This window comes from Hibiscus syriacus, unplaced genomic scaffold (assembly GCF_006381635.1).
Source record: "Hibiscus syriacus cultivar Baekdansim isolate YM2019G1 unplaced genomic scaffold, ASM638163v2 tig00110332_pilon, whole genome shotgun sequence".
Classification (NCBI taxonomy): Eukaryota; Viridiplantae; Streptophyta; class Magnoliopsida; order Malvales; family Malvaceae; genus Hibiscus; species Hibiscus syriacus.
In genome coordinates this window covers 6,901,207-6,928,407 of record NW_024062688.1, presented here as the reverse complement: position 1 = coordinate 6,928,407, position 27,201 = coordinate 6,901,207, and the positions used below count along the sequence as shown (strand labels likewise).

At 33.9% G+C, this 27,201-nt stretch overlaps 1 protein-coding gene and 2 pseudogenes across 1 annotated transcript; 1 reads left to right on the top strand and 2 right to left on the bottom strand.

Moving 5' to 3' along the window:
- Positions 1 to 57: 57 nt before the first annotated feature.
- On the bottom strand, positions 58 to 2,481 carry LOC120119618 (annotated as a pseudogene).
- LOC120119619 lies at positions 901 to 26,905 on the top strand (annotated as a pseudogene).
- On the bottom strand, positions 3,606 to 14,378 carry LOC120119621 (leucine-rich repeat-containing G-protein coupled receptor 4-like). Its single transcript, XM_039139432.1, has 16 exons — positions 14,224 to 14,378; positions 12,731 to 12,997; positions 12,522 to 12,650; positions 12,219 to 12,426; positions 11,794 to 11,940; positions 11,253 to 11,327; positions 10,442 to 10,513; positions 6,904 to 6,975; positions 6,474 to 6,545; positions 6,316 to 6,387; positions 5,980 to 6,051; positions 5,682 to 5,753; positions 5,135 to 5,278; positions 4,793 to 4,864; positions 4,301 to 4,447; positions 3,606 to 4,059 (listed from the first exon to the last, which is right to left on the bottom strand). Exons 2-16 carry the CDS (start codon positions 12,926 to 12,928, stop codon positions 3,875 to 3,877), a joined length of 1,737 nt encoding a protein of 578 aa, XP_038995363.1. The 5' UTR covers positions 12,929 to 12,997; positions 14,224 to 14,378; the 3' UTR covers positions 3,606 to 3,874.
- Positions 26,906 to 27,201: the final 296 nt, after the last annotated feature.

The following is a 27,201-nucleotide window of genomic DNA, read 5'->3' as shown; positions in this document are numbered from 1 at the left end:
AACATCATCTTACTTTCCGGTAGCTTATCAATAAGAAATTAACAATGCACTACATTTCACCTGCATCAAACCACATCTTTCCAACAAAGACATCACAACCGAGCCGACTCAAGGTCACGTGTAAAAACTAGGTATGCCATGTACGTATAGGTGCGAAGCAGCTCTATGGGATTTTGCGTCTCGTTGAATCCGAACGAATTCCAGACCATCTAATAAAATATCATTTGCATTTCATCAAGGAAGCAACAACTACAGTTTTCGTTTATAACAGTACATCGCAGAGCTTTTCTCTAGAAGCAAAAATAACTCTTCCTCCAAATAAGAATGTCAAGCAATAATAAATCACTGGCAATATTTTTCCTACACCAAATACTTACACCCAAATCTTTTGTTCAAGATGAATATTGTATCTATGAATATCCGTAGCGTTGTTCAATTTGTAAAGTCGCAAAACTTACATGGGATGAGGGTCCATTCGGTATCCTTCCAAGTCCTCATCGTACGCCGAGTAACCTGTCGCGGTTGCTCTGAAAAGCATTAAAAGGCAGTGTATCAATGCATATTTGAACCATCCGGGCTTCCCGTGTACCGGCACCTCAACAAAATGCATAACAATAACCATCGGATTTTCTATCAGCTATCAAGCAAGCAAAGCAACATAGAAACAGATTAACCAACGATACCTTAGGAAAACACGTACGAAACTCTTCCCAATCAACCATTCAGATTCACTTTGAATAGTATAAATATTTCCGATTGTCCCGGCAATGCTAACTATTATAGCCAATATTAACATCAACCATGACAAAGAAAATTCTACTCGGCTCAACCTCAGCCTCTCATCCAGCTTACTTAGCCTCAATGCAATGAGAGCGGGGAACGTAAAACCAAGTGAAACAGCTGTTGTTGCTCCTGTAAATTTGAAAGCTGTCCATATATTCGGGATCATAGTAGATCCGACATAAATAAGCATTAACAATATTATTGTTAATGCCAAAGATCTTTTCCGACTCTCTGCTAGAGGAGCTGATCCCTCGAACACCAAGCTATCCACGGTCTGTCGTAGGGAAAAGTGGATAACAGGAAAAACCAGAACCAAATGAAGAATGTAACCGACCCTGACGATATAATTCAAAGCAGTGCTAAAATGAATTCCAAGATCCCTATCAAAGTTGGTCAAGAAATCACCTTCAGTGTCCTTCCCAAATAGCAAATACCCTGATATTGCTGTTGAGGCATAGACTCCAACACAAATAGCAGTAGTGATCCTTCCAACCCGATTCATCTTCTGCGGAGATCGGCCTTCAAGCTCGTTATATATAGGTTGAATATTGAAATGACAAACATAAGCATTTGTCATAACAGGTATAACTACTATGAACTCCCAAATTGCCATTTTCGACCCGAGATCTGGGGTCATCCTTGGAGGATCAATTTTCCCTTCCATGAGCTTAAAGAATGCAACAGCAAAGCAAACCACGACAAAAACAACAGCGAGAGCAACCAAGGCAGCCGATGTCATGCTCAATGAATCGATCCGATTTAACACGCAAAGCGGAGCAAGAAAAACAACCACCACAGCCAAGATCAACTTCCTGTGATCCCAATAGCCATGTCCTAACCACTGATCGAAAACCCCAACATGACGAACCGAACCGGACATAACATCACCCATAATAATTAAATAAACTATCAAAACACCTCCATTGTTGACAATGATGCAAATCTCAGACAAAACCCTAGCAGTTCTTCCCATTGCAATCTGCACAACTTCCCCATAAGATCTAGCTTTACAAGAAACAGCATACCTAATCAACATCTCGACACTCATTTCGGACAAAATGCCAATCAGGATTATAAAAAAAAAATCCCCAAAAAAAAACCAAGAACCTTCATAGTGGCAGGTAAAGCCATGATTCCCGCACCAATAATGGAGGTGGTCAAGTTAAAAACAGCACCAGAAATACCAGACTCAGTATCGGATTTACCTTGAACAAGGGAATAATCATCAAGATCTACATCAACAACATCATGATCATCATCGTTAAGATCATCATACTCATCAGCGACCTTGGGGTAGCTTACCCGGTTCCCATCATCAGAAAGGAGAGATTTCTGTTGGGATCTAAAGTCCAGATGCTCATTTTGCATTTGTAATTCTACATAGGAGCCTCTGGGTATAGCTGAATAATAACTATCCATTCTAAAACAAATGAATCGCTAAAAGAAAGCTTGAAACTTTGCAAACAACTCTCAGAAAAAAATCGAATGCAGAGATTGAAGAACTTACAAAGAAATGGAATTGAATTGAAATGAATGGATTTTGAAAGGGGTTCAAAGAGAAAAGCAGCAGATCCGTGGTGGGTCAACGTTTTGGGATCCTTTGTGTGGAGGAGAAACAGAGGATGAAAGAGCAATTTGTTTGGAAATAAAGTAGTTGCCATTGGAGGAGATACTTTTAGACAGAATTTTCCATTTTGCCACGTCAGGTCTTCAACTTAGATCTAAAACTCCACATTTATCACTTTGCGGTGTTCTGCCGTTATTATTATTAAATTATTGGATATATTACGTTAAATTATTAGTTTTAATTTATTTTAATATTTAAATTTTTATTTTTAAAAATTATGTATAATATTTTTGTTTTTATTTTATTTTAGTCCCATAAAAACTTAACATTGATTTGCATAGCACTTTTTTACGGGTAAATTTTATCATTTATAGCTTAACTATCTTCTTATTTTTATTTTGGTCACTAAAATTTAATTTTTTAAATTAATTACTTAGTTTTCAAATTACTCCTAATTTAGTCACTCTAACTTTTAAATTTATTTTTATTTTGAATTATATATTAATAAAATAATAAAAAATATTATGTAACAAAAATTATTAATAAACTAAATTAGAGTGATTAAAATATGAGCAATTTGAAAGTTGAGTAGTTAAATGAAAAATTTTAAACTTTAATAACAAAATAGGAGTGAGAAGATAGTTGAGGGATAACTGATGTAATTTACCTTAAAAATGCATTGTGATTAAATTTTTAATGACGAAGTACTAGAATGAAATAAAAACTAAATGTTAAGTATGATTTTGAAAAAATTGAAAGTTTAAGTATTAAACCGAATTAAAATTGATATTTTAACTACTAAATGCGTAATTTACCCTAAATTATTTAACCATTTCTAAAAAAATCTTATAATGAATGATAATTATTTTAAAATAAAAAAAGTCTTTATTCTAAAAAAGGTTGTTTTTTAAACTTTATATAATAAACTTAAATGATAAAATTAGTTAAACTAATATATGAGTTGGATTATTTTATAACTGGTCAAATTCTATCACTAGTTCTTATATTATGAATAATTTATATATTTAGCCCTTATACTATAATTTCTTCGATTTTAGTTCTTATATATTTTTAAATTAAAATTTATCTTCTCAGATTTAATATTATTGTTTCAGTCAAGATTGAAAATTAAATCTAAAAAATATAAATCTACGAGGCATGGTTCAAAGACATAAAAATTAAAACGATCAAATTAAAACCAACGCTGGTTGAAAGATTTGTGAACAATAATTAAAATTAGAAATACATAATTTAATAGTTGAATATCATTAATTCATAGATAGAATCAGCACAATATCACCCAAAGGACATTATCAAATCGGCTCCTGAAGGGTCGGGTCAATTTTTATGTTGTGTCGACACAAGTTCAGACATAAATACAAATATCGGACATACATGCGTATTCATGCCCCATACATTCAAACCCGATGGCATAATATACAAACATCTGCCATAACCCTTGTCTAAACATAGATAAGTAAAATAAAAGATGTTCACATAATATACAGACGCCGCCAATGGAATTTACTCGGGGCGGAAGTTCACTAGATGGTGGAGGTGAGATGATTGGAGCTTCTTGATGTCGTTCGCACTGACCTTGCAAGACTCCATGTTCAGAGATCTTAAATTCTTCAGTGCCTTTAAATGTCGCAATCCTGCACTTGTTATTCGAGAATTCGAAACATTCAATGAGACCAATCCTGTCAGCCCTGCATTTCATATGTAAGTGCAGTTAGTCTACAATGCCGACCTCATTCATCGCGACGTATCTTATGTTATCTGGACTCGGGAGTGAAGGTTGGTACAGGTATAAGTTTTTCCACACCACTGGAGGATCATTCCTCCATTCTCGTCTCTGGATATGAACGCTTAAAGGATAATGAAAATCCAATCTCAACATATTACCCTCCCCCGAACAGAAAGAAAAGATTGTGTAAGTCGCAGCCATACCGGAAATCATCTCCAATGCTTTATCCGTGAGGTAACAGTTCTGTGACAGATTTAGCAATGACAGGGATGAAAGATCTTTGATATTCTTCACTCCAGCATCGGTTAATCCTCCGCCGCATATTTCCAAGGAGCGCAAATTCTTTAAGTCTGTTAAGTAAGCGAACAGTTGGATTAATTCTTCAAAAGAAAACACATCAAATGTAAAGTTAGTCCGAAAGTGTTCAGGTCACTATGAGAGCACAAAAGATGATATATTGCATGCAAATAGGTGTTTAAATCTTTGTTATACATACTCCTTACCATAACAATCGAATCATTAACAAAAAAAACATGTCGAAAACAAAATGTGCCCAAGTAAAAAACATAGCCAACCTTAACACCTTACAAGCTAAACTTATCAATATATTGGTTCTTCGCCATTTTGAGAAACTAGAAAGTTGAATATTTCTTGTTTTCGAAAGGAAATTCAAAATACAAAGTGTCGTGTCATACTTCGCAGATAGTTTGTCCCTGAATCAGTGATACGAGCTCCGAAAAGATCAAGATGAGTCAGTCCAGTCAAACCTGTTTCAAAAGAAGAAAACACCAGATAAACAAAATCTTCAACGCTGAATGTACGATTAATAATATGCACATGATCCAAGGTTTCTACAAGATAACTAGATGCTTCGCTGCATTAGTAGAGCATTAAGATCAGTAGAAAATTATGTTTCTTGTTGACAGGATTTTAGACGCATTCACTAGAAACACGGACATATTATTTCACAATGAATCATGTTAAAGAACTAAAAGGCCAATTCAAAGAACTGAAATAGGCACTCCGAACAGTCATACTGGTAAGAGCTGCAAGTCCGGCATCTGTGATTTGACGAGAATCCAGGTTGAGTGATTTCAGAGATGAGAGTCCAGACAATTTTCTTAAACCACCATCTGTAACTCCAGTAAATGACAGGTTTATGCTCTCCAGATTAACCAAACCTACAAGTAAACCAAAAGAAATCGGATGATCACATATAAGAATCAATTGTTTGAGAAGATATCAGTTTTATATGCTTATTCAATGATTAAAGCTCCTCAGACTACTAAATGAACAATGCTGTTATTCGGACTCATATGAGAATGCCAGATCCAGGTATATGTCTAACATAGGTGCCTTCAATTGTTTTCAAAAAAATTCCATGTATAATCATCTGAGTTTTGAGAAGGCTTCCAAAGGAGGATAGCAAATCAGGGTAGCGATAACAGAGAATCAAATCAAGAAAATAATTATATGCAAAAAAAAGAGTTGAAGAAGCACTTTACCACCAAAACTAGAAACAGAAATTAACAGCAACTGCAAAATATAGAGAATGTCATACTATGAGAAAGGAGGATATCTAACCAGAAAGATGGCGAAGGCCATTGCTTCCAACTTCAGTATCAGACAACTCCAAACATTTCAATTGTTGAAGACCTAAACAAACGAAAGCGGTTGTTTTCAGCCACTGTCGTCTTTTTTTTTGGTAAGATAGCAGAGAAATATTATGAGCTGAGGTAATTGGATGGTTTAATGAAGATGCCAATCCTCCCACAGCAGAAGAAAAATAAGGTAGGTAAAACATTTAAATTAAATTTATTTAATTCTACTTCAAAATGAACAAATAGATACACAGAAAGATGATAGCAGTTAGACCAACCACCTGACAAATGAACCAGCCCATCATCACCAATTCTACATGAATCCAAGTTCAAGCTCTCTAAATTTGTCAAACCTGGATCCAAGCAAAAAAAAAATCAAATTATGGATAGCAACCACCACTAAAAAACATGGAACAAATTTCACAAAGAAAACCATATCACGAGATCCTATTATATGTTTTGCAAAGAATAACCACTCATTATTTAGATAAATAATTTTTATTCCATTATATCCACTTTATTATCAGTCCTCCAAAATAAGGAACACGCATATATGAAGCAAAGACATTATATAGATCAATATTCTGTCAAACAACACAAGGGAAGAGGAAGAACACCTTTCAGATGTATCAAGCTTGAATCACTGATGTCATTGAAACCCAAGTTTAATATCTTCAGATTACCTAGCTCTGTCAAAACAAAAAAATGCCATAAGCCAAACGCCATCTAAGAATTTTTACATATGCGTAATGGGAAAAGCATGAAACCAACTTACTAGAAAACCTCTCACATCCATCATCAGAGAAATTGCACCTGCTAAGATTCAAATATAACAGAGATGCAAGAACTGTGCAAAGTAAAAAGGCCAAGTCAATATCATGTTTATTGTAGAAGACAAAGTAATCAAAAGAAGACGCAAGTAGAGTTTCTAAGGCCAATCAATCATTTTGAATATTTCCTCAGAATGACATGATGTATGTTGAAAGAAGGAAGACCATCAGGAGATTACAAAAACTAGTTTCTAAAATGAAAATGCACAAATTTCTGTCATCAGCAGGAAAATATTAAAATTGGAAAAGAAAAGCACAAAGATGATTTAAATGAAACATCAACTTTTAATGCAAAAGCAAAATTGCAGTCAGCAGCTCCTGATACAATCAGTTTAAGAGGAAAACGATTGCAATATGCATGCCAAGAATATATACCAGAAAGAGAATCCAGGCATGAAGCAGTAACCGGGCAGCCCTCCAAGTTCAAAATAGAAAGCTTTTGCAGGCCTGAAACAGATTTGAAAGTATAGAGAATTTCAAGGAATAGAAGTTTAATAATCAGTAACAACCAATTCCATAATTCCTATAACCTGACAATAAGTAGAAAATGGTCGAGTGTTAACTATTAAATTGAACAGACATATAATATACACAGGTCAACGACACCACCGCCAAAATTATGGTGAAGAACATTGAAAGTATAAAATGTTAGCACAAATACAGTTGTCATAGAACAAAATTTCAATGCATCACAGATTACATAAAAATAAACAAGATTAAATATAAAATAAATCAATGATTCCCAAAGTAATAATAGGAAGTATTTTTAAGAAAAAAGGAAAGACATTTATTCTGTATCATTCAACCTACATACTTAAAAGGTTTAAAAATTTTGACTTTTTTTTTGATAGAATAAGGCCTCATTAAAAACCCCCTTCATATCCTACATGTTACAAACATAACATGAAGGACATTGGAAGGAGGAAAAGAGCGCCTCTAACTTTTATTAATGAGAACAACAATACACCTCCACAACTCAACAACTAACAACTCCTTACATAACAAATTATCCATAGTTCTATAAACATAACACACCCTGATACTCCCTTAATAAAAATAACCAAGGCATAACACCTTTAAGCATTACACAAACTTAAAAATCAACCTATACCAGCTTTAGCTAATTCATCCGCTTCCCAATTTGCTGCTCTCGAAATATGCCTCATGATAATACCCTTCCTCTCCACAATGGTAGCTATATCCCTTACCAAGGATTGAAACAAAGTAGTACTAAGGTTCGGATTATTAATCCACTTCAGAGCATTAGAAGAATCCGATTCCAAAATGAACCTCTGACTTGGAAAGTACTCACCTTCATCAATAAGAATCAACCCTCTATTTATCGCCAATAGTTCTGCGAGTAAAGGAGGACCTCCCCCTACCTTCTCTGAAAACGTCCCAAGCACCGAACCACTGCCATCCCTAATCAAGCCACCTATTCCACACTTATCCCAACCTTTAACCATTGCACCATCTACGTTAACTTTTAAGAACCCTTCCGGAGAAGGACTCCACTTAGAAGAAGGAAGAGACCTCTTTTTCATATTACCATGCTGATCCGCTAATTTTAAATCCCCCATCAAAGAATCAAAATGAATATGAACATCCTTAAATGAAGTTTCAAATCAAGAAACAATTATGAATCGTGTAATAAAGAACAATAGCGCAGAATCTACCTTCCCATTATTAAAATTCACCTCATTCCTACATTTCCAAACAGACCACAACATTGCTCTTGGAATAAACTTCCATATGTGAGATCTCGGAACTAGGTCATCCCATGCAATTAAGAAATCCATCAACTTACCAGGAATCACAAATAAAACATTCCATAACTTTAAAAATTTAGCCCACAAATCCCATACCACATCACAATGCAGAAATAAATGTGAGACCGACTCAATGCACTTCTTACACAATGGGCAGACAGTGTCTTCAACCCCTGTAACGCCTCTCTTCAGCAGTTCCTCTTTCACCGCAACTCTATGATGAGCAAGTTGCCAAACAAAAGGTTCCACTCGTGGTGGAGCTACTCCTTTCCAAACATACATTTCCCAATTACCTTCTAAATCATCATTACCCTCTCTATCAAAATAAATTTTCATGCATGATTTTGTAGTAAAATAGCCCTCTCCATTTCCCAACCAAATCTAACAATCTTCCTCTAATAGTTATAATGAAGAGCTATTCAACAGAGAGATAATTTGCAGCCACTGCTCAACCTCCCAATCCACCAAATTCCTTCTTGTTTGAATATCCCAAACCCAACCCGAATAGTTATACAATCTGAATTTTGCAACCTTACCCTCTTTGTTATTTGAAAGAGCAAATAACCTTGGAAACCTATCTTTCAGAGAAACCGAACCCAACCATACATCATGCCAAAACTGCACTGTTTCTCCATTTCCAGCTCTAACACACATTTTCTCTAAAACAGTCCCCAAAAGCATCACTTGAAAAGAAGTTCTTAACAACTCCTCTCCAAATCCAAGAAGTACGAGCTGTCCAAGTATTCCGGGTCATCATTGAATTAGGATCCATATTGTAAACACAACACACAACTGATTTCCACCAATATTTTTACTCTGCAGCAAATTTTCACACCCATTTCCCCATAAGAGCCCTATTTAATAGCAACAGATTCGGAATCCCTAAACCCCCCAACTTCTTTGGCTTACACACCAATTCCCATTTGATCCAATGAATGTTCTTTTTTTTCTGTTGATCCCCCCATAGAAACGATGCCATGATAGAGTTTAGTTTATTGAGTACCGTAATAGGGATCCGAAAGATAGAAAGGTAGTAAATTGGAAGAGATCACAACACCGATTTAACCAAGACTGCCCTTCCAGCTAGAGATAAAGACTTGGCCTTCCAACCAGCCAAACTATTATAGAATTTTTGTACCACCGTTTCCCAAAGGGAAAATGAATTCCTCTTGGCCCCCAACGGAAGGCCTAAGTACTCCGATGGAAAATCTCCCCTTACACACCCTATTTCCGTGGCCCATGAAGCTAACTCCTCCTCCCCCACATTAATTCCAAAAATTCTGCTCTTAGTCAGATTCAACTTCAGAACTACTAGCAGTTCATAAATTAAGAGCACCCTTCTAATATTCGCCAAATCATGAATAGAAGCCTTGCTAAAGATTATTAAGTCATCCGCAAATTGCAAATGAGATAACATGAAAGAGAGATCATTAGAACCTAATTCAAAACCCGAAAACAGCCCCTTATCCACTACTTTCACCAACATTAAATGTAGCAATTCCCCTCCCAAATTAAACAACAAAGGAGATAATGAGCAGCCCTGCCTTAAACCTCTAGTAGTGTGAATTTTCTCCGTAGGTGTGCCATTTACCAAAACTGAAATGGAAGCTGTTGAAACACACTTGTACATCCAAGAACTCCATCTAGCTCCAAACCCCATTTTAGTCATTATTTTCAGCAAGATCCTCCAATCAACTGAATCAAAGGCTCTTTTAAAATCCACCTTAAAAACAACTCCCTTCAATCCTTTTTTCTTCCAACAATCAATGCCTTCATTTGCTATAAACGAGCAACCCAAAATGTGTCTCCTCAGTATAAAAGCGAATTGCGATGGACTTATAACATCATTAATGCACAAGCTTAACCTTCTGGCTATAATTTTTGAAAGAATTATGTAGAAACCCCCAACTAGACTAATAGGCCAAGGTTTGTTGGCACGATGTATATTCTTAGTTGAATGATAACTTCAGCATAACATTCCACACCATGCAGTACAATAATAAAATCCTCTCACAGGCACAATAATCCAACAACAACAAACTAGCAGTCTTAGATGAAAAATTCTTTTTCATACTAATTCATGATAGCAACTTTTTTTTTCATGGAAATGATAGCAAGTGAGATAGAAAGAACTGGCAAGGTACCTTTTAAATAGGTTATGCCGAAATCTGTGACCTTACTGCAGGATATCTGTAAGCTTTTCAAGTTTGTAAGCCCTAAAACATGACGAGAAATCTTATGCATTAGCACAAAAAGGAAAAGCAAAAATAGAGGTGAAAGGCAATCAAAAGAGAGAAAATACTTTCAAAAAGTGTACAATTCTTTGAGTGCCTATTGAAAGTTGAAATGCAATGATCTTATCAAATAAAGATGTACCTTAATAGATATGTACAGGTCTGAACAGTTGGATCCTATTAAAAAGGTAATAGAGTTGGAATTGTTGGGAAACATATATAGCCAACTAGAGGTCAAGACTCAAGAGAACGGAAGAATTCTACTGCCAGAGATGGCATTTGAAAGGTATGCATATATTGAGCAATTTATAGGTCCTATAATAAGAATACAATCAAATTATTGGAAACATATGTATATTAACACACACGGTCACACGCACATAATTATTAGCCGACTGTCAGATAAGTTACACAAACTTCTTTCTGGGATGATAAAAGAAATATATATTAATAGAAAAAATATAGACATTATACAACTATATTCATGAGACAGACAAAGGGAAGGAGAGTTGAGTGAAAATAAATGTTCTGGAAAACTATGTTATTCAAACTCTTCATTTTTACAAAAGTTCTAGTGTTCAATCCTATGACTAACATATATTTGGATGCAAGTATTTGGTTGGGGGGTTGGGGGGGCTTTGAACATACCCATATCAGACAGAGTCCAGTAACATAGCATGAAAAAAAAACTACTAAATGGAAATGGCAACGAAATAATCACCTGAGAGTGTCTTCATATCAACATCTGTTATGGAATTACACCATTTAATATTAAGAGACTCTAACTTCGTCAAACCTGTGAATTTATAAATAGTGCTCATCAGCCAAATATTACACAATTGTTCAAGAATCCACATTCATCATGCAAATAGAAGCCACAGAAAATACATTTCATTATATGCTAAGTAGTTAAGGGCCAGAGACACCGCAAACTCATCCTTTTATACATTTCTTTGTTATTCAAACGTAGTAACTACTGTAGATAGAACTTTGAGAGCCCAACAACTAATCAAAACTAAGATCCTGCTCTGCCACCGTGCACCCCAGTACACAGAGAAAGTGGGGGAAGGGGTTAAGAATGCCCACAATGCTACCATTCCGAAATGTGTTCCTACAAAGAGCTTTTTGCCTTGGGCACAGTGCAAGAAAGGGCTGGAATGCAAAATCATGTTTAAGAATACCCGGGGGGGGGGGGGGAGAGAGAGAGACGAGGGAAATCATACAAGTCATAAGAATAAACTACCTCCAAAGGAAAAAATTACCTTTAATATGAACAAGCCCCCCATGAATCCCAGGACATTTTTCAAGGTCCAACTTCAACAAGTTCACTAGGCCAGAGAAGGCACTCATTCCTTGAGCAGTAATCGCACTGTTCCTTCGAAAGCTCAGACTGGTCAAATTTGAGAGACCTGAAAGATTTTGTGTTACATGTCCCATAGAAAAATACCATGAAATGTAAAATGTTTAAATGCTAATTAAAAGAAAGCAGTAAAGAGAACCCAGATAGGAAGGCGGAATGGAAACAGAGTACTTGAGAATGATAAATTTTAGTTTGGCAAAAAACCATATTCCAGATTCGCATAGTTATGTCTCACCACAGATTGCAATCAGTGCTAATTAATCATTTCACCTATAACAGAAATTTGGCATTTGACTAGACAAGAATAGTAAGGCATTAAAAGATTACCGCTGATGTGTTGTAGCCCATGGTTGGAAATCTGGTCACAATAATTTAAATTTAAAGCTTGAAGATGATCACAATCTTTGAGATATATCAAACCAGAATCAGTGACATCAGAACTTGAGAGGTCCAGTGCAAGCAAAGATGAGCCTTGTGAAGAGATCACATCCATCCAGTTGTCATTAACCCCAGGATAATCTCCCAGGTACAGGTCCTGTAGCAAAGAAGATACACTCAGTTCAACTAGACTGATAAAAAAATTAAGTAAATCATCGACAGATTTTGATATTTGACTTGCTAACTGGTTACCTGAAGAGCACAATCTCGAAAAGCTTCAAGAGAAACATCAGTCAGACATTGAGAAATTATTAGTTCATTAAAGATCAGCTGACTCAGATCTCTTGGAAGCATTGAGAATGAACCGTATTTGTTAACATCCTGCTCATGAACCAAGCTTAGAAGATCATTCAGACACAAGTAAGGATTTGCAAAAGAAGCAAGGTCTAAGCTAGCTATACCTCCCGTATTTTATAAGTGCATAATTCCATAAGTGATGGACCTTTTCCTTTTTCCCTTTGGATTTCCACAACTGGTCTAGAAAAAGTTGTCGCCAACCACTTTGAACTTCCACTTTTGCAATATCTTCCAGAAACCCCTCTATGTAAACCATCTTCATTTTCCAACTGGTCCCTTTTCCTAGAACAAGCTCCCCCCATTAAGGAAATACCTTGTGATGACCACCGATCTGTTCAATTACCGAAACTATTAACACACTTCACTTTGCCCTGTGAAAATGAAAGACAACAGTAGAATAAGCATTCAGTTGACACGATCATCAAAAATATGTTAATCGCTCACACCAATTCTTAGAGTGGATTGGATAAGGATAAAACATTCATTAGAAAGAAAAGAAAAACTTTTTCCTGAAACAGGTAAACTATTTGAGCCTCAAGCTGGATAAACACTATAACTTATTACATTGCTATCTACAAGGATATTAGCAAATGTACTCTCCTTTATAGTATTATTCTTTGGGTTTCATTTTAACTGCTTTTCTTTTACTAATCATTAAGGGATTAAGTTTTATTTATCCAACAATCATATTACAGTTCACGGATAATCCACAGAATAGATTTATTAGTATGAAAAGCTTTACGATCAAAGATAGTAAGGCATAGATATACCAACAGTTAGAGTAATGCAACAAAAGATTGTGTATATTTTATCATATTATTCCAGAGCACAATCATACTAAATATAATTAATACAAAGCAAATTGGTAAATATAAATAACCAAAAGTTGGATTTCATTTTAGATTGAAAAAAGAAAGAAAACAGAAGTGCCTAACATAAAGCCTCTATTAAATAGCTGACGAAGTATCAGTTTTTTTTTCTTTTCTTGAACAAAAGAAAGCTTGTGGTTTCAAACACAATTGCATGACTTTTATAACTAGACGGCACTACAATTAATCAGATGTTCTTCCAAATAAGGTAAATGTAAATTTTAAGCTTTCCTTTCAATTTTTAAAATACTTTTTATCCATACATGTTCTCACTGAAAATCAAGCTCTTTCAACTTGTTCTGTAAAAATTAAAATTTATTCCACTGTTTTGTTTGTCGTATTTTCTAATTAAAAAACTAAAACTCCAATCTGTTAGTCTAGACAACAAGTATTCAAAACACACACAGAATAAAAAAAGGAAAGAAACTCCCCCACTATTTTCAGTCCTCAAGCCAAAAGAAGCATGAGGCGAAATGCTATTATTATTAGAAAGAAGAATAGAGAAGTTAAATAAATTAATAAATATAAACAGGGGGATATGAACGTCAAATCATACTCCGATAATCAGAAAACATTTCCAGTTTCCTGCAACAAGGAAAAGTTCCGTTTTCTCTCGAAAATAACTGAAGAGGTCTCATAATAAAAATCTAACCAAAAAATGGGATAAAGCTAAAAAGAATCACAGTTTAAGCATCAATTTTCAAGGACGAAAAGCCTAAAAACCGTACAATTTCAGCCGATAACGATCATCTTCTCGTCAAAAAAACACAAACAAACAGAAACGAATGGCCAAAAACAATTCTACGAAAAAGAAAAAAAATATTCTCTGTCAGTAGCTTATCATGATGAAAGGCATGTCATAGTTTTCTACATATATAAAAGAATCAAAGAAAATAGGAATTTAATCAGTGGTGGAAAAAACTGAGAGAAAGAGAGACAATTGTGTAAAATGAAGAAAAAGGTAGAAAAGAGAGTAATTAGCAAATAGGAGCAACGTGGCTAGTACCCGAAGCAGATTTAAAACCAAACGATGGTTGACACGTGTATATAGGGTTTTGGTTCGGAATTAGGTACACTGAAATGATAGGGAAAAGATGGAAGGAGATAAAATTTTGGTGGGTCCCACTAGAGAAATAAGGTCCCACTTCCACTCCCACTTTTATTTTCATTTTTTTGTTATTAGTTTTGGTTGGGTTTATCTAAAATGATAAAGAGATCAAAGATTGTAGGCTTTGGATAAAATTTTGGGTAAATTACATTCAACGTCGCTTAATTATAGATTTGGCAATAAATCAGTCTTCTTTTTCTAAAAGTTATAAGTAGGTTACTCAATTAAAATATTGTTATAAACAAGTAACTCGGTTATTAAATATTAGGGAAACTATAATTTAAAGTTAATTATGAGTTTAGTAACAAATATGTTATTTGTTTCTATAAACTATGAATAAGATAATTAAAGTACTATTATAAAGAATTCACTCCATTATAAATATTAGATAAAATAGTGATGTGACTTGATATAATAATAATTTTAATCGCTAAAATTTATACATTTTTATCAATTTGATCTTAACCTAAATTAATCCTTCATATTTAAAAATAATAATCATTTTAGTCTTTATTTTCTTATCCTAAGTTACTTCTTCTCCCAAATTGTTATATTATTTTCTAATATAATAATAGTATAACAGTAACTTGTTACTGTTTGATAGCATAATACAGTTATCCAACTATTGCTTTGATTAAATATGCTAATTCGGCTTGATATTATTGTAGAAAAAAAAATGAATCGATAGAAGTTTAAAATATGATTATTGAATTGTTTTAAATATGGCAAAATCGATAGAATTTATAAGTTTTTAAGACTAACAATATTATTATATCATGCCACATTTGATGTTTATTCCATTTTTATGATTGATTCATAATAATATTTTAATTGGATGACTTGTTCAGCGTTCATAGCTTATAAGAAAAAATAACATATTTATTACTAAATTCATAATTAAGTGTATCTGGGTGTACTTACCCTTAGATGAATTGTGTTTTGACCTAATACAATAACAAATTTAGTCCTCAAAATTTATATATTTTATAATTTTTTATCTTAATCCAAAATAACTAAATAAATTTAATCCTTTTTGTATAAAATTTCTATTATTTTAGTCTTTCTTCACCTCCTAAATTTTCCGTTCTTCTCCCAAAAATGTCATTTCACTTTTACTCACACATAATACTATTCATCTATTTCAAAATCAAACGTTATAACTTCCTTTATCTAATAAATTATTCAACGAATTCTCAACCTTTTCTATTACTCTTTATCTTCTCTTGAACATTCAAATCCTTATCTCCTTCACTACATCATATTACATAATTAAAATATACACTGTATTCGAATCTGTTTCATATTTGGTTATCATACCTAACATTATCTTATAATTCCAATACATTTCCATCACATAATTTTTTTTAGCCATCACTAACTCTTTCCATCTATAATGCAAATCTCTTATCATATCCACACTCTTGCTTATACATAATATTATTTACACGTCTAATATTCCTTTTCACATATCACCTCTTCAATAAATCTTTCATGCTATCATAATCCTCACTTCATTACTTTAATTCTTTCATTACCATTTTCCCTTATGCTTTTACATTTCTTTCATATCATTTATATTTTTCCTTCTTTATCCTTTTCACTTTTCTATCCATCCTTAGTTTCCGCCAAACATACAAATCTTTTAACTTTAATACATTCTCTATCACATTACTTTATTATTCAACTAATTTCTTTCAATCAAAACATAAACCTTCATCAAACTATCCATATAAATATATTTTTTCCAGTCAAAAGAATTCATTTGCTATTTCCTTCACTCATCAAACCTTTATTCTCACTCGTCCATAATATAATTCATTTGGTTCGAATTCAACCATTCCATTTACCTTTGTCTTATAACTTATCACTGATATACATATTCTTAAACCCCTCCTTAATCTTTTAATATTCTCCACTTAACATCAATCTCTTCCACTTTATCTTGCTCATGCTATGAAGAAACTATTCTATTTCAGAACGATAAAGTTCCTTTAATACTATAATTTCCAATATGTCTAAACTGATTGGCTTTATTCTCTAGCGGAGAATACAACTAATTCATATCTGGTTTAAAGTTGAAAACCATAATCTCTATATTTCTTTGATGGTGCTTAACTTTATGAAGCACTAATTTTCTTAATCGTTTGAGATTTTTATTCTCCAATCCTTTCATTATGAGATTTCTCTAGAGCTTTAACGCGATTAACCATTTCTTGAAATGAGAACAATTTCAAAACCAATAACACTCTTTTAATTTAAGGCGCAAGCCCTAAACAATCAATTATCGGTATCCTTTTTATCCTTCTTAATCAGAATCAACTCGTCATTACATCTGCTTAACTTATTAAACTTATACTCATACACATGCATGTGTAATTCCCTTACTTCAAGCTCATATATTCGAACTTCATTTGTTTTATGAACTGATCATCCATGTACTTATTCTTGAACTCTTCTACAAACGATAACCACGTCACTTGATCTATTAACATTCTTATGGTGACATTTGTCCACCATACTTCTAGATTGCCCACGTAGTAACGAAACTACTCAATTTAACTTCTCCACTTTGGAGAAATAAAAACCTTCTAACATTATCTTCATATCATTTAATTAAAGGTCTGTAACAATAGAACCTTATTCAAATTCACCCTTAAAATCGGGCGCTCTTAACTCTTTTCGATACCTTCATTCTATGAATTATAGAAGTATAAAATTGAAAACACATTATAATATCATTCAACATCATAAAACATTCTCTAATCTTGTACAAGCACTCCCTGAGGTTTTCTCTATTCTCTCTGCCTGGCCAGGGCAGGTGAATGCTATTACCTTCAGTCTATTGCCTTGTGCTTCACTTTGAAAACTCTTATAATCATACATATAACTCTATTATCAAGACAATATACTCCTTACACTATCAGATCATAAAATTTTTCACTTTGTGTTGGCATGTATATTTTTTAAAACACTTTTGACTTCGTTTTTAGCCTAGAATCGGTTAAACCGTAGCTCTGATACCATTAAATGTAACACTCAACCCTTATCCGACCCGAATACGAGTCCGAGATGTCATATTGACTTTTAAAAACAATATTCTTACAAAATATCCAAATATTTGAACTTTTTTTAAGAAAATATGATAATATATTGTTGAATCATATTTGTTATAACCAGTTTAAGAAAATACACGTTTTATGAACAGTAAAATAAGGTATGAATAGTGAACAATACCGTATAAACAGTGATGAACAGTAAAAATTCGAATATAAATTATGTATCGATGCACTGCTACAGTAACTTCGTAAAAATACGAATAAATTCATAAAAATATAATCTTTTACCATTATGCAGTTATATTTACATAAATACGTTAAAAACATTATAAAACTCAATTAGAGCATAAATACTTAATTTATCGACTTTGTATACATGTCAACCATTATCATCCTTACAAAATACATAATATACATTTCTTTTATGATATGATCTTTGGAAATGAGAACTGGTATGTCTTGCACAACTCTTATCAATATTCCTCTTCTCAGAACCTAAACGTGAAACAATCACACGCTAAGTCATAGACTTAGTGAGACATATAAAACATATAATAAAAATCATAAAACATTTCATATATCAAAATGCATACATGCACATATACCCTCATTATCATGATTTCTATCATTATCATATAACACATTTAATATCATATAATTCATGTAACATATTTCATATCACCAAAACATATACATCATATGTATTGTATTAGTTATCGTCTCTTTATTAGCCCATGTACATTTTTGAGAACTTAAGGTATTCGAGTACATTGAGGTTGTGCACAAATACTGTCACCACAACTCGTATAAATTCCCACTAGGGGCACTGAATATTTGTCCCGAATGACCGCGTAGAAATGTCCCGAAGGGCCATCATTTGTCCCGAAAGACCACTCCTTAAGAACCATATACATAATACAATGGACCAAATAAGTGTACCGAAGTACCACATTCATGTTCCACGAAATTACATATATGTTCCGAAGGACCACATAGAATTATCCCGAATGACCGCGTATACCCTCGACTCTTGGCATGCCAACTATACCTCTAGATCTCATGACACATAACATGTGCATTATCTTTTATAATTATCACATATTCACATCATCACATAGTTTAGTTACACGTAGAACATTTTCATATGAATCATATTCACATGTCACATAGCTTATACCTTGTTCTTATGTCTTCTCATAGCCATATATTCTTTCTCACATAATCACATAGGTTCATATCATATAACATGTATCATGTGCTGCATATTTATATGCCACATATTTCATATTACTTTGCATAGAATCACATAACTTGTTTCATATAACTTATAGAATTTTTCCTTTGTTTATATACATATGTCATATATTGTTCACATATATTCATATATACCTTACATAACACATAAGATAACATAGCATGCATATCACATAGTTGATATCATATTTTTCATATATTCATGTACACATAAAGATCACATACATTTTAGAAATTAATCTTTACCATAATAACTTTTGTCATTGGCTTATCGCAAGCCAATGTTTGATCAATAACTTAAGTACAATTAAATTGCACTCACCTTAGCCTTGCTTTGATTTGATCATAATTCTTTGATTGTTCCAGAATTTGTTTAAGCTTAATATCTACATAAACATAATTTCAAGACGATTTTTCAGAAGCCTAAACCTTATAACTTGGTATTAATAACTTAGGCTAATTTAATGAACCAAAATTCTATTTTTCCTTTAGGGGTGTATCGATGCACCCATAGTGCATCGATACTTAAAACAGCTTCGAAATTTCCATGCATCGATGCACCCCTTAATGCATCGATGCACCTTCAAATTTTGTCTTAGTGCATCGGTTACACTCATTGTGCATCGATACACCTGCCAATTATAAACTCATTTTACCCGAAAATCCCATAACTCTTCATTAAAATTCTTCATGTTTCATTCCCTTTTCTATTATTAACTCAAGTACATATACTTAAACTAATTTCTACTTATTCAATACACCTTTAACCTTAAAAATTACATCTTCCATATGGAAATCAATAATCATACTAAATTTTCAAGATGCTCTAAATCCAATTCGATCACTTCATATCTCTTGATTAAGTTGATGGCAAGTCAAATTTAGTTTCAAATTCAACTTATCAACTTTTTTCCAAAAATTCACTTAAAAACTCATTTTCTTTAATCTTTCATAACTTATTCATCTTTTGATTTTAAGACAAATTAAGTTTTCCTTAAGCTTAGTTATCATCTAATGATCAAAACCCAACCTTTAAATCAACAAATAATTAACTAATTCGAAAACTTACCTTTGCAAGCTTGACTCTCTCTTTCTCTCGTACATGAAGAAGAAGATGATGAATGGGAGAAAATATCTCCTCATCCTTATCCTCACATGCCTATATATTATTTTCAAGTCAAATGGTCATTTTGCCCTTTAATTCTTTTAATAATTATCAATAACCCTTTATACATTATTTTCAAATAAATCATTAAACTTTTCAACTTTTTCACTTTAATAACCAAATTCTAAAATTTTACAATTTAGTCACTAACCCATAGTTTGGGATGTTACAGTCCTGACCTTGATTGAGATAGCCACCCCTTACCTAAATTTTACGTAACTGAAAAAAATTATGAACTGGTTTGTTATGAAAGATTTAGGGCTTTATAAACCCCTCAAGCCTGTAATTTATCTATCTGATCCTACTATGAAAGAAATGTGAATCCGGTGTGGTGAACGGAACACAAAATTACAAGAACCAAAGGGCTAAACTGAAAAGAAATATATAAAACCCCTTAGATAAAAACGAAGATAAGCCAAATTTCCCTCTCTTTCCCTTCCTAAAACCAACCAAACAAATAAATGGCGACGCTGTCAATGGATATCGCCACAACTTTCATCAACTTCACCACCCGTTGCGGCGGCGGCCGCCGCCCTCCTACCTCACTACTCTCCGGAGTTATCCCTCTCTTCTTCAAACCCTCCACTATCCATACCTGCTCCATTTCTTCCAAAACGTTGTCCTCTTTTCCTCGCACTGTTTTATCAAGCTCCAAAGCTATGCGCTGCGGCCGGTTCTCTGTATCCGCCACCGCCGCTACTACTCCACAAATCGAGGATTCCGACGTTTCTACTAAAATCCCGCCTGATAATCGTATTCCCGCCACCATAATCACCGGCTTTTTGGGTTCTGGCAAGGTAATAACTGCGTTATCAAAGGTCTAAATGGTCGTTAAAGTTCAAAATTTTGATTACTGGGTTTAATCTGATTCTGCTAAGGGGAAACGGAATTTACCTTGGTGGAAAATATAGATATGAAATAATTGCCAGGTTTTTCATTTGTGACTTATACAATATTTATTAACTCTTCCCGAATTTGAAATTCAGAACATTCTTGCCATAGGTTCTATATATCAACATATGAAGACTCGCTCCCTTTTGTATTCGTTTAACATTCCAGTTTATTGACTAAAATTGTTATATTATCGGTCAGCAATGATGATAGGAACTCAGCTTCTATTTTAAAGTTATTGATTTGGTCGTATTATGTGTTTCAACCTTTGTGTTGTGTTGTGGAACAGACAACATTACTCAATCACATCTTGACTGCAGATCATGGGAAGCGTATAGCAGTGATAGAGAATGAGGTATTGAGTTCGATTCTGCTGTATTAATGGTTCACAATAGTCAGTCTTTTGGAAAAACGTTAGAATGGGTGAGATATTAATGCATAATTTATAGTTATTAACTCTTATATTTTCATATTGAACATATCAGTTTGGCGAAGTAGATATCGATGGCTCTCTTGTCGCTGCTAAATCTGCTGGGGCTGAGGACATAGTCATGCTTAACAATGGCTGTCTCTGCTGTACTGTAAGGGGCGATCTTGTGAGGATGATTGCAGAGCTAGTCAATAAGAAGAAAGGGAAATTTGACCATATTGTAATTGAGACTACAGGTTGGAATTTTCTTCAAATGACCTATGAATTTTTTTAAAAAGAGAATATTTATTCTTTATTTCTATTTGTTTGGGTTATTGGAATTGATGTATATCTTAGATTTTCCCTTAGTTTGAGCATGAGGAGTTACTATGTTTTCTTTTACATTCCATATTCACCTTATCAGGACTGGCAAATCCTGCACCAATCATCCAGACATTTTATGCGGAAGATCAGGTTTTCAACGATGTCAAGTTAGATGATGTTGTAACTTTAGTTGATGCCAAACATGTGGGCTTTCATCTGGATGAGGTCAAACCAAAGGGAGTAGTCAATGAGGCAGTAGAAAATTGCTTATGCTGACCGCATAATTGTAAACAAGGTACTTATGATGACCATATTTTTTTATGTGAAATGCACTCGGTTACACATTAGTCTAGAATCACTCAATATCAAAACAAAACATGATTGAACTTATTTAATTATCTTGAATTTTGACCCAAAACCATTGCCTAATATTCCCGCCCACAGCCTGCCATATGTCTTATTTACTTGAAACCATGTTGAATTTGTACAACATTTCGAAAGACAGCTTTATTCATTTATCTGATTCTTTGGTTCTTTAAAGCCACCTCCACCATATTTTGCTCATAGAACTCTTAAGAGGATGTGTTCAAAGATTTTAGGTGTTATATTGAATTTGGTTTTCTAATGGCTAGCTGATATGATTATCTGTTCTTCTGATAGACCGATCTTGTTGGCGAGCCAGAAATTGTATCCTTGGTAAAGCGGATAAGGGTGCGTTTTCTGCCTATTTCTATTAAATAATTTTATTGCAACTTAGGATGTGATGTGTTATTTAGTTTGCATTGTTCTAATTGAAGATGGTTGCAGAACATTAATGGTATGGCTCATCTCAAGCGCACAGAGTTTGGAAAAGTTGACTTGGAGTATGTTCTTGGGATAGGAGGCTTTGATTTGGAGAGGTTGTTTTCTGCTCTTATTTAGTAGCTCCATTGTTGGTACAAAGATTATAGTAAATAATTCCAGTGTTGTTGTTTTTCAATTTTATCGTAATCATGTTCCATTTTTGTTGAGCACAAAGTGTTGCTCCTGACATAGGAGCTTTAATTATTTTATATTATTTTTTTGCTTCAGTTATATTTATTAATTATGAGACATTATGGATGGCTAAGATTATAAGATATCTTAGGGTTTCAATCTAGCGCTAGGGCTATTAGTTATCTTCAGGGTTTAAATCTAGGAATATGACTATAACTTTATTAGTATCCCTAGTATACAAAAGCTGTAAAAGATTTATAGCCACAAGATTATTATTATAATTTTCTTGAATTAAGAGAAAGAAACTAGAGGTTTTTATAACCCTAAGTTTTCTAAAGTTCCATCTTTCTTACTTGTTTGTTCGGACCTAATTTTATTAATTTACTGCTGTTTCCCCCTTAAACTATATCTCCTCCACTCTTTGATTTGGCCTTAGATCTGCCATCTGAGCTTCTTTTCCATTTTGAGAAATTATTTCATTGAATACTGCCTCTTTGAAACCATTTTAGTGTTACATTACATTATGGATGCTAAAATCAATGTTTTAATTAATCCCATCATTTTTCTTCTTATCTCTTCCTTTCTTTCCTTTTTATTTGAAAAAGGGGAAGGGAGAACGGCAGGTTGAGACATTCGGAAATGTTTCTCTAATGCTTCGTATTTGTCCTTACCTTATTGAGAAATAGTTTGACAAGCATTCCTCTGTATGATGATTTATCTGTGAACCCTATGTCTAACTGTGTGTTTTCCCGTTGAAGAATACTCTACATTGTCTCTCATTGATCTCTTGTTTGTTCCAGTCGTGATCAGATGGAAGGGTTCTGGGGGTTTTTTATCTTCTTTTTTAAATAAGAAAATTGTGATTCAGAATGGGGTTGTTGTTGACCCTTATGCTGAAATATTTCTCTGGATTTGAGGAAGATTAAGACTTTCATGTAATTTATCTGTATATTGGTTAATGTATGGTCTTTATTGCCGTGATTGTTAAGGATGTCAGACAGCCTATAGGAACTAATTAGTTGGTTAGGCATCTGAAAAATGTAAAAGTAGGGTAATCGGAAGGTGATTTGCTGACTATTTTCTATATTTTACATTTCTACTTCAGTGAAGTAAAGTGACTTTAGTGTTTAGTTCTCCATCTTCCTAATTTTCTGATTAGCAGAGGAATTATTGCCACCAACTGCTGACCTATTTAGCAGAATAGATTATGTTGCTTTTTTCTGTTTGGCATTTAAGCTTCTTGTCCTTTGCTATTAATGGACAGACATTGAATGCATTCCCCCCTGCAGTGGAACCTTTGCAGTTGTTTTTCATGTCAAGATGGATTTATGCAAATAACTTGCCTTGGTTTTCTCAAGAGGGATAAGGAAGAAATATAACATGATTTAGGCTTAAACTTCTAAAATTCGATGTGTTCCCCCTTAAAAAAAGGAGGGCTTAGAATAGGGATTGAGGATAATAGGTGTAAAGGCATCATATGATTTAAGAAACTAGAATGGATTAAGTTACTACAGGTTTCCTATTATAGTGCCTAAGTTTGCCTCTGTAGTGGCTGATCAACTTTTGAACTCCAGCCACGCTATCAAATTATATACAATTGCTGATAGAATAGTCTTTTGTGGTTGAGTCATATTTTCTGGAACTCTTTATAGGTATTACCATACATTATGCGCACGAGAGTGATGGGTTCATATCACTCTCACAATCATTAGTTATTATGCATAGAGAAAAAGAAGAAAAGCATTTGACGCTGAGTACAGTTACCTATGTCAAAGCTCTTTGATACATGAGTTCACATTTTTTATATTTGGTTCATGTATCGCTTTTATAGGCTGTCCCTGTAACATTTGTCTAGTGATCTGACTGGCTACCTCTTGGTGCCTCTATGCAGTTTACGCCCTCACCCATCGAACAATCTGTCACTACTCAGAGAGTTATTTGTTCTATTTTCCAATACTATTAGAATTTCTAGACTGAATCTTCCCTGGATCTATTGGATTGTTCATGCATATATTGCTAGTGGACAATATTTAGCTTCATCCGTGTCATCAGCATTATGTATAAATTTTACTATTGATGATTATCCATTTTCTTTGAATTATTGGCTGTTTATTTATCACCCCCAAGTTTTTGTTGTTGACTAACTTTTGTGCTTAAATCTTGCCAGGATTGAGAGTTCTGTCAATGATGAAGGTACAAAAGAAGATCATGCTCACCATCACCATCATGATCATGACCACGATCATCATCTTCATGACCACGATCATCATCTTCATGAACACGGCCATGAACATGGTAAATTTATTTGTTATGATACCAATTGCATATGCTTTAAGGTTTTCATTTTTTCCATGCTTGTCTTTATAAGCAATAGTATATGTCCACTGTTCTCGAAAGTGGTATTTGGTTTAATTTTGTTTTCTATAGTTATGTGGGTTGCTTTCTTCTTTTAATCTGCAGCATGCTTTGTTGTTTACATCACTTCTTTTTTGAATTGATTTCAGTTTAGCATATAGATAGAAGCCTTGCTTTGTCCTTTAATTACACTAATAAATCAGGCAGTGACTTGTGCAAAATGTCAAATGTGTAATCTTAATTTTTCATGAAAATTTGTGAATTACAGATTCACCTATCGACTTGATTAAATATGTGGTTGTCACCAAATTGATTTAGTTGGTGGAAAATGATAGGAGCATGAATAAGTTTAAACTATTGCTGAGTAGTCAAATTGCTAAAAGAAGAATCAGCTATAAAGAATCCTCTGGCTGGTTGCTACTCCTGTCACCACCTAATTTGTCGCACTATCAACTAGGTACAAGGTTTCCATATAGGGTGGCCATATTATCATCAAACTGCAGATATGCATATTCATCTCTTCAAATCTGTCCATCTGAATCTTGAACTTTTGAAATTCTGGCTTGATTTAGATTTGGCACTTGAGCAATGTCATATCGATACTTTTGTGTATCCAAATCTGAAGTTTGGATTTTAGAGAAATAGGCAGGTTTTAGATTCAAGAAGAAATGAGATTAGCTTATCATCAACAGGGCCAGGCTTTATCTATAATTCTCTATAATGATTCTGTTTGAAGTCTTCTTTCATGCTGTTGGTTACCAATAGTGCCAGGCTTTATCTCGTAGGAACTAGAGCTCACAAAATCTAATATTTTAGCTTTCCGAGATACACAAATAGTTCTTAATTCTGTATAACACCCCAAATTCCATTTGCAAGGGATCTCATATCTCCCTATTGCCATCCCCACTCATAGTTTGTCATTAGTTTCTAGGCTTATGCTACTAATTTATGCCCTCCTTTTTTGGGTTTTTCGTAGGCAAGGGAATATGGATATGGTTATGCATGCTTGTTAATTTTACAGATATCATATCAACAGGTCGAAGCCATACTCTTCTACTTATTCTGAAGATAACATCTTGCACTTTTGAATGCAGACCATCATGATCATGATCATGACCATACTCATGACCCAGGAGTTTCCTCTGTCAGCATAGTTTGTGAAGGGAGCTTAGATCTCGAGAAGGTTTGTTTTAATGCACAATATACCTCTGACACTACATGAGATCGTTATGATCCTATATTATAAACCAATGAACTTGCCTGTTTAGTTTAAAATGAGATTTCTCCCGTCTCAGTAGGTCTAGGTGCTTTGGAATTTGTTTCATTATTATTGGAAGCCGTTTAGGTTAAAGACTTAAAACCTTTCATCGTTGGTTTTATTTACTTCCGCCATTATCCTGCAGGCTAACATATGGCTTGGTACATTGGTGTTGGAACGTAGCGAGGACATTTATCGGATGAAAGGTCTTCTTTCTGTGCAGGGTATGGATGAGAGGTTCGTCTTTCAGGTGAGAAAAGAATGGTGCTTTCATTCGTCTGGTTGTCTTGTTATTGTCAGCTGCTATATCTGTCATCCTATTGCCAAGTTAAACTGAAGTAAAAAAAATTAGGGTTTGTTGAGTTGATAGGAGAGTGGTGGATTAATTATGTTTTGTTTTGATGATGTGGAATGAACAGGGAGTTCATGACATATTCCAAGGTTCACCGGACCGGTTATGGGGGCCGGACGAACCCAGAGCAAACAAGATTGTGTTCATTGGGAAGAACTTGAATGCAGAGGAATTGGAGAAGGGTTTTAAAGCTTGTTTACTATGAGCAGAGCAGAGCAATTTACCTTACATAATTTCTTTTGCATTTATGATGGCGGCTACGTGATGTAATGTTTGCTGTTAACAAATATATAGAGAAATGCTTCAAGTTCACTACGTACTTATTGAATAATACTTTTACATAATTTGGGTTTGGGTTAGCATTCAGTGTTCAGCCATACCTATTCAATAATAATAAATGTATATATTTATGTTAAATTTTGACATCAAGTAATGAATTAAAGTCGATCATATCTTTCGTTAATTCATCAAATTAATTTGGATAATTCATTTAATTCAATAGTGATAAAATGCTTATATTGTTATTATCATGGTTATACTAATTTTATAAAGAACAGAA

Bases quoted from the DNA above. Each gene is read 5' to 3' on its own strand.
- LOC120119621 (XM_039139432.1), bottom strand. From the start codon at position 12,928: ATGGGGGGAGCTTGTTCTAGGAAAAGGGACCAGTTGGAAAATGAAGAT. The intron at 6,976-10,441 runs GTACCTTGCCAG...AATCTGTTTCAG, and splicing joins CGGCATAACCTATTTAAAAG to GCCTGCAAAAGCTTTCTATT. The intron at 6,388-6,473 runs GTAAGTTGGTTT...TTGTTTTGACAG, and splicing joins TGGATGTGAGAGGTTTTCTA to AGCTAGGTAATCTGAAGATA.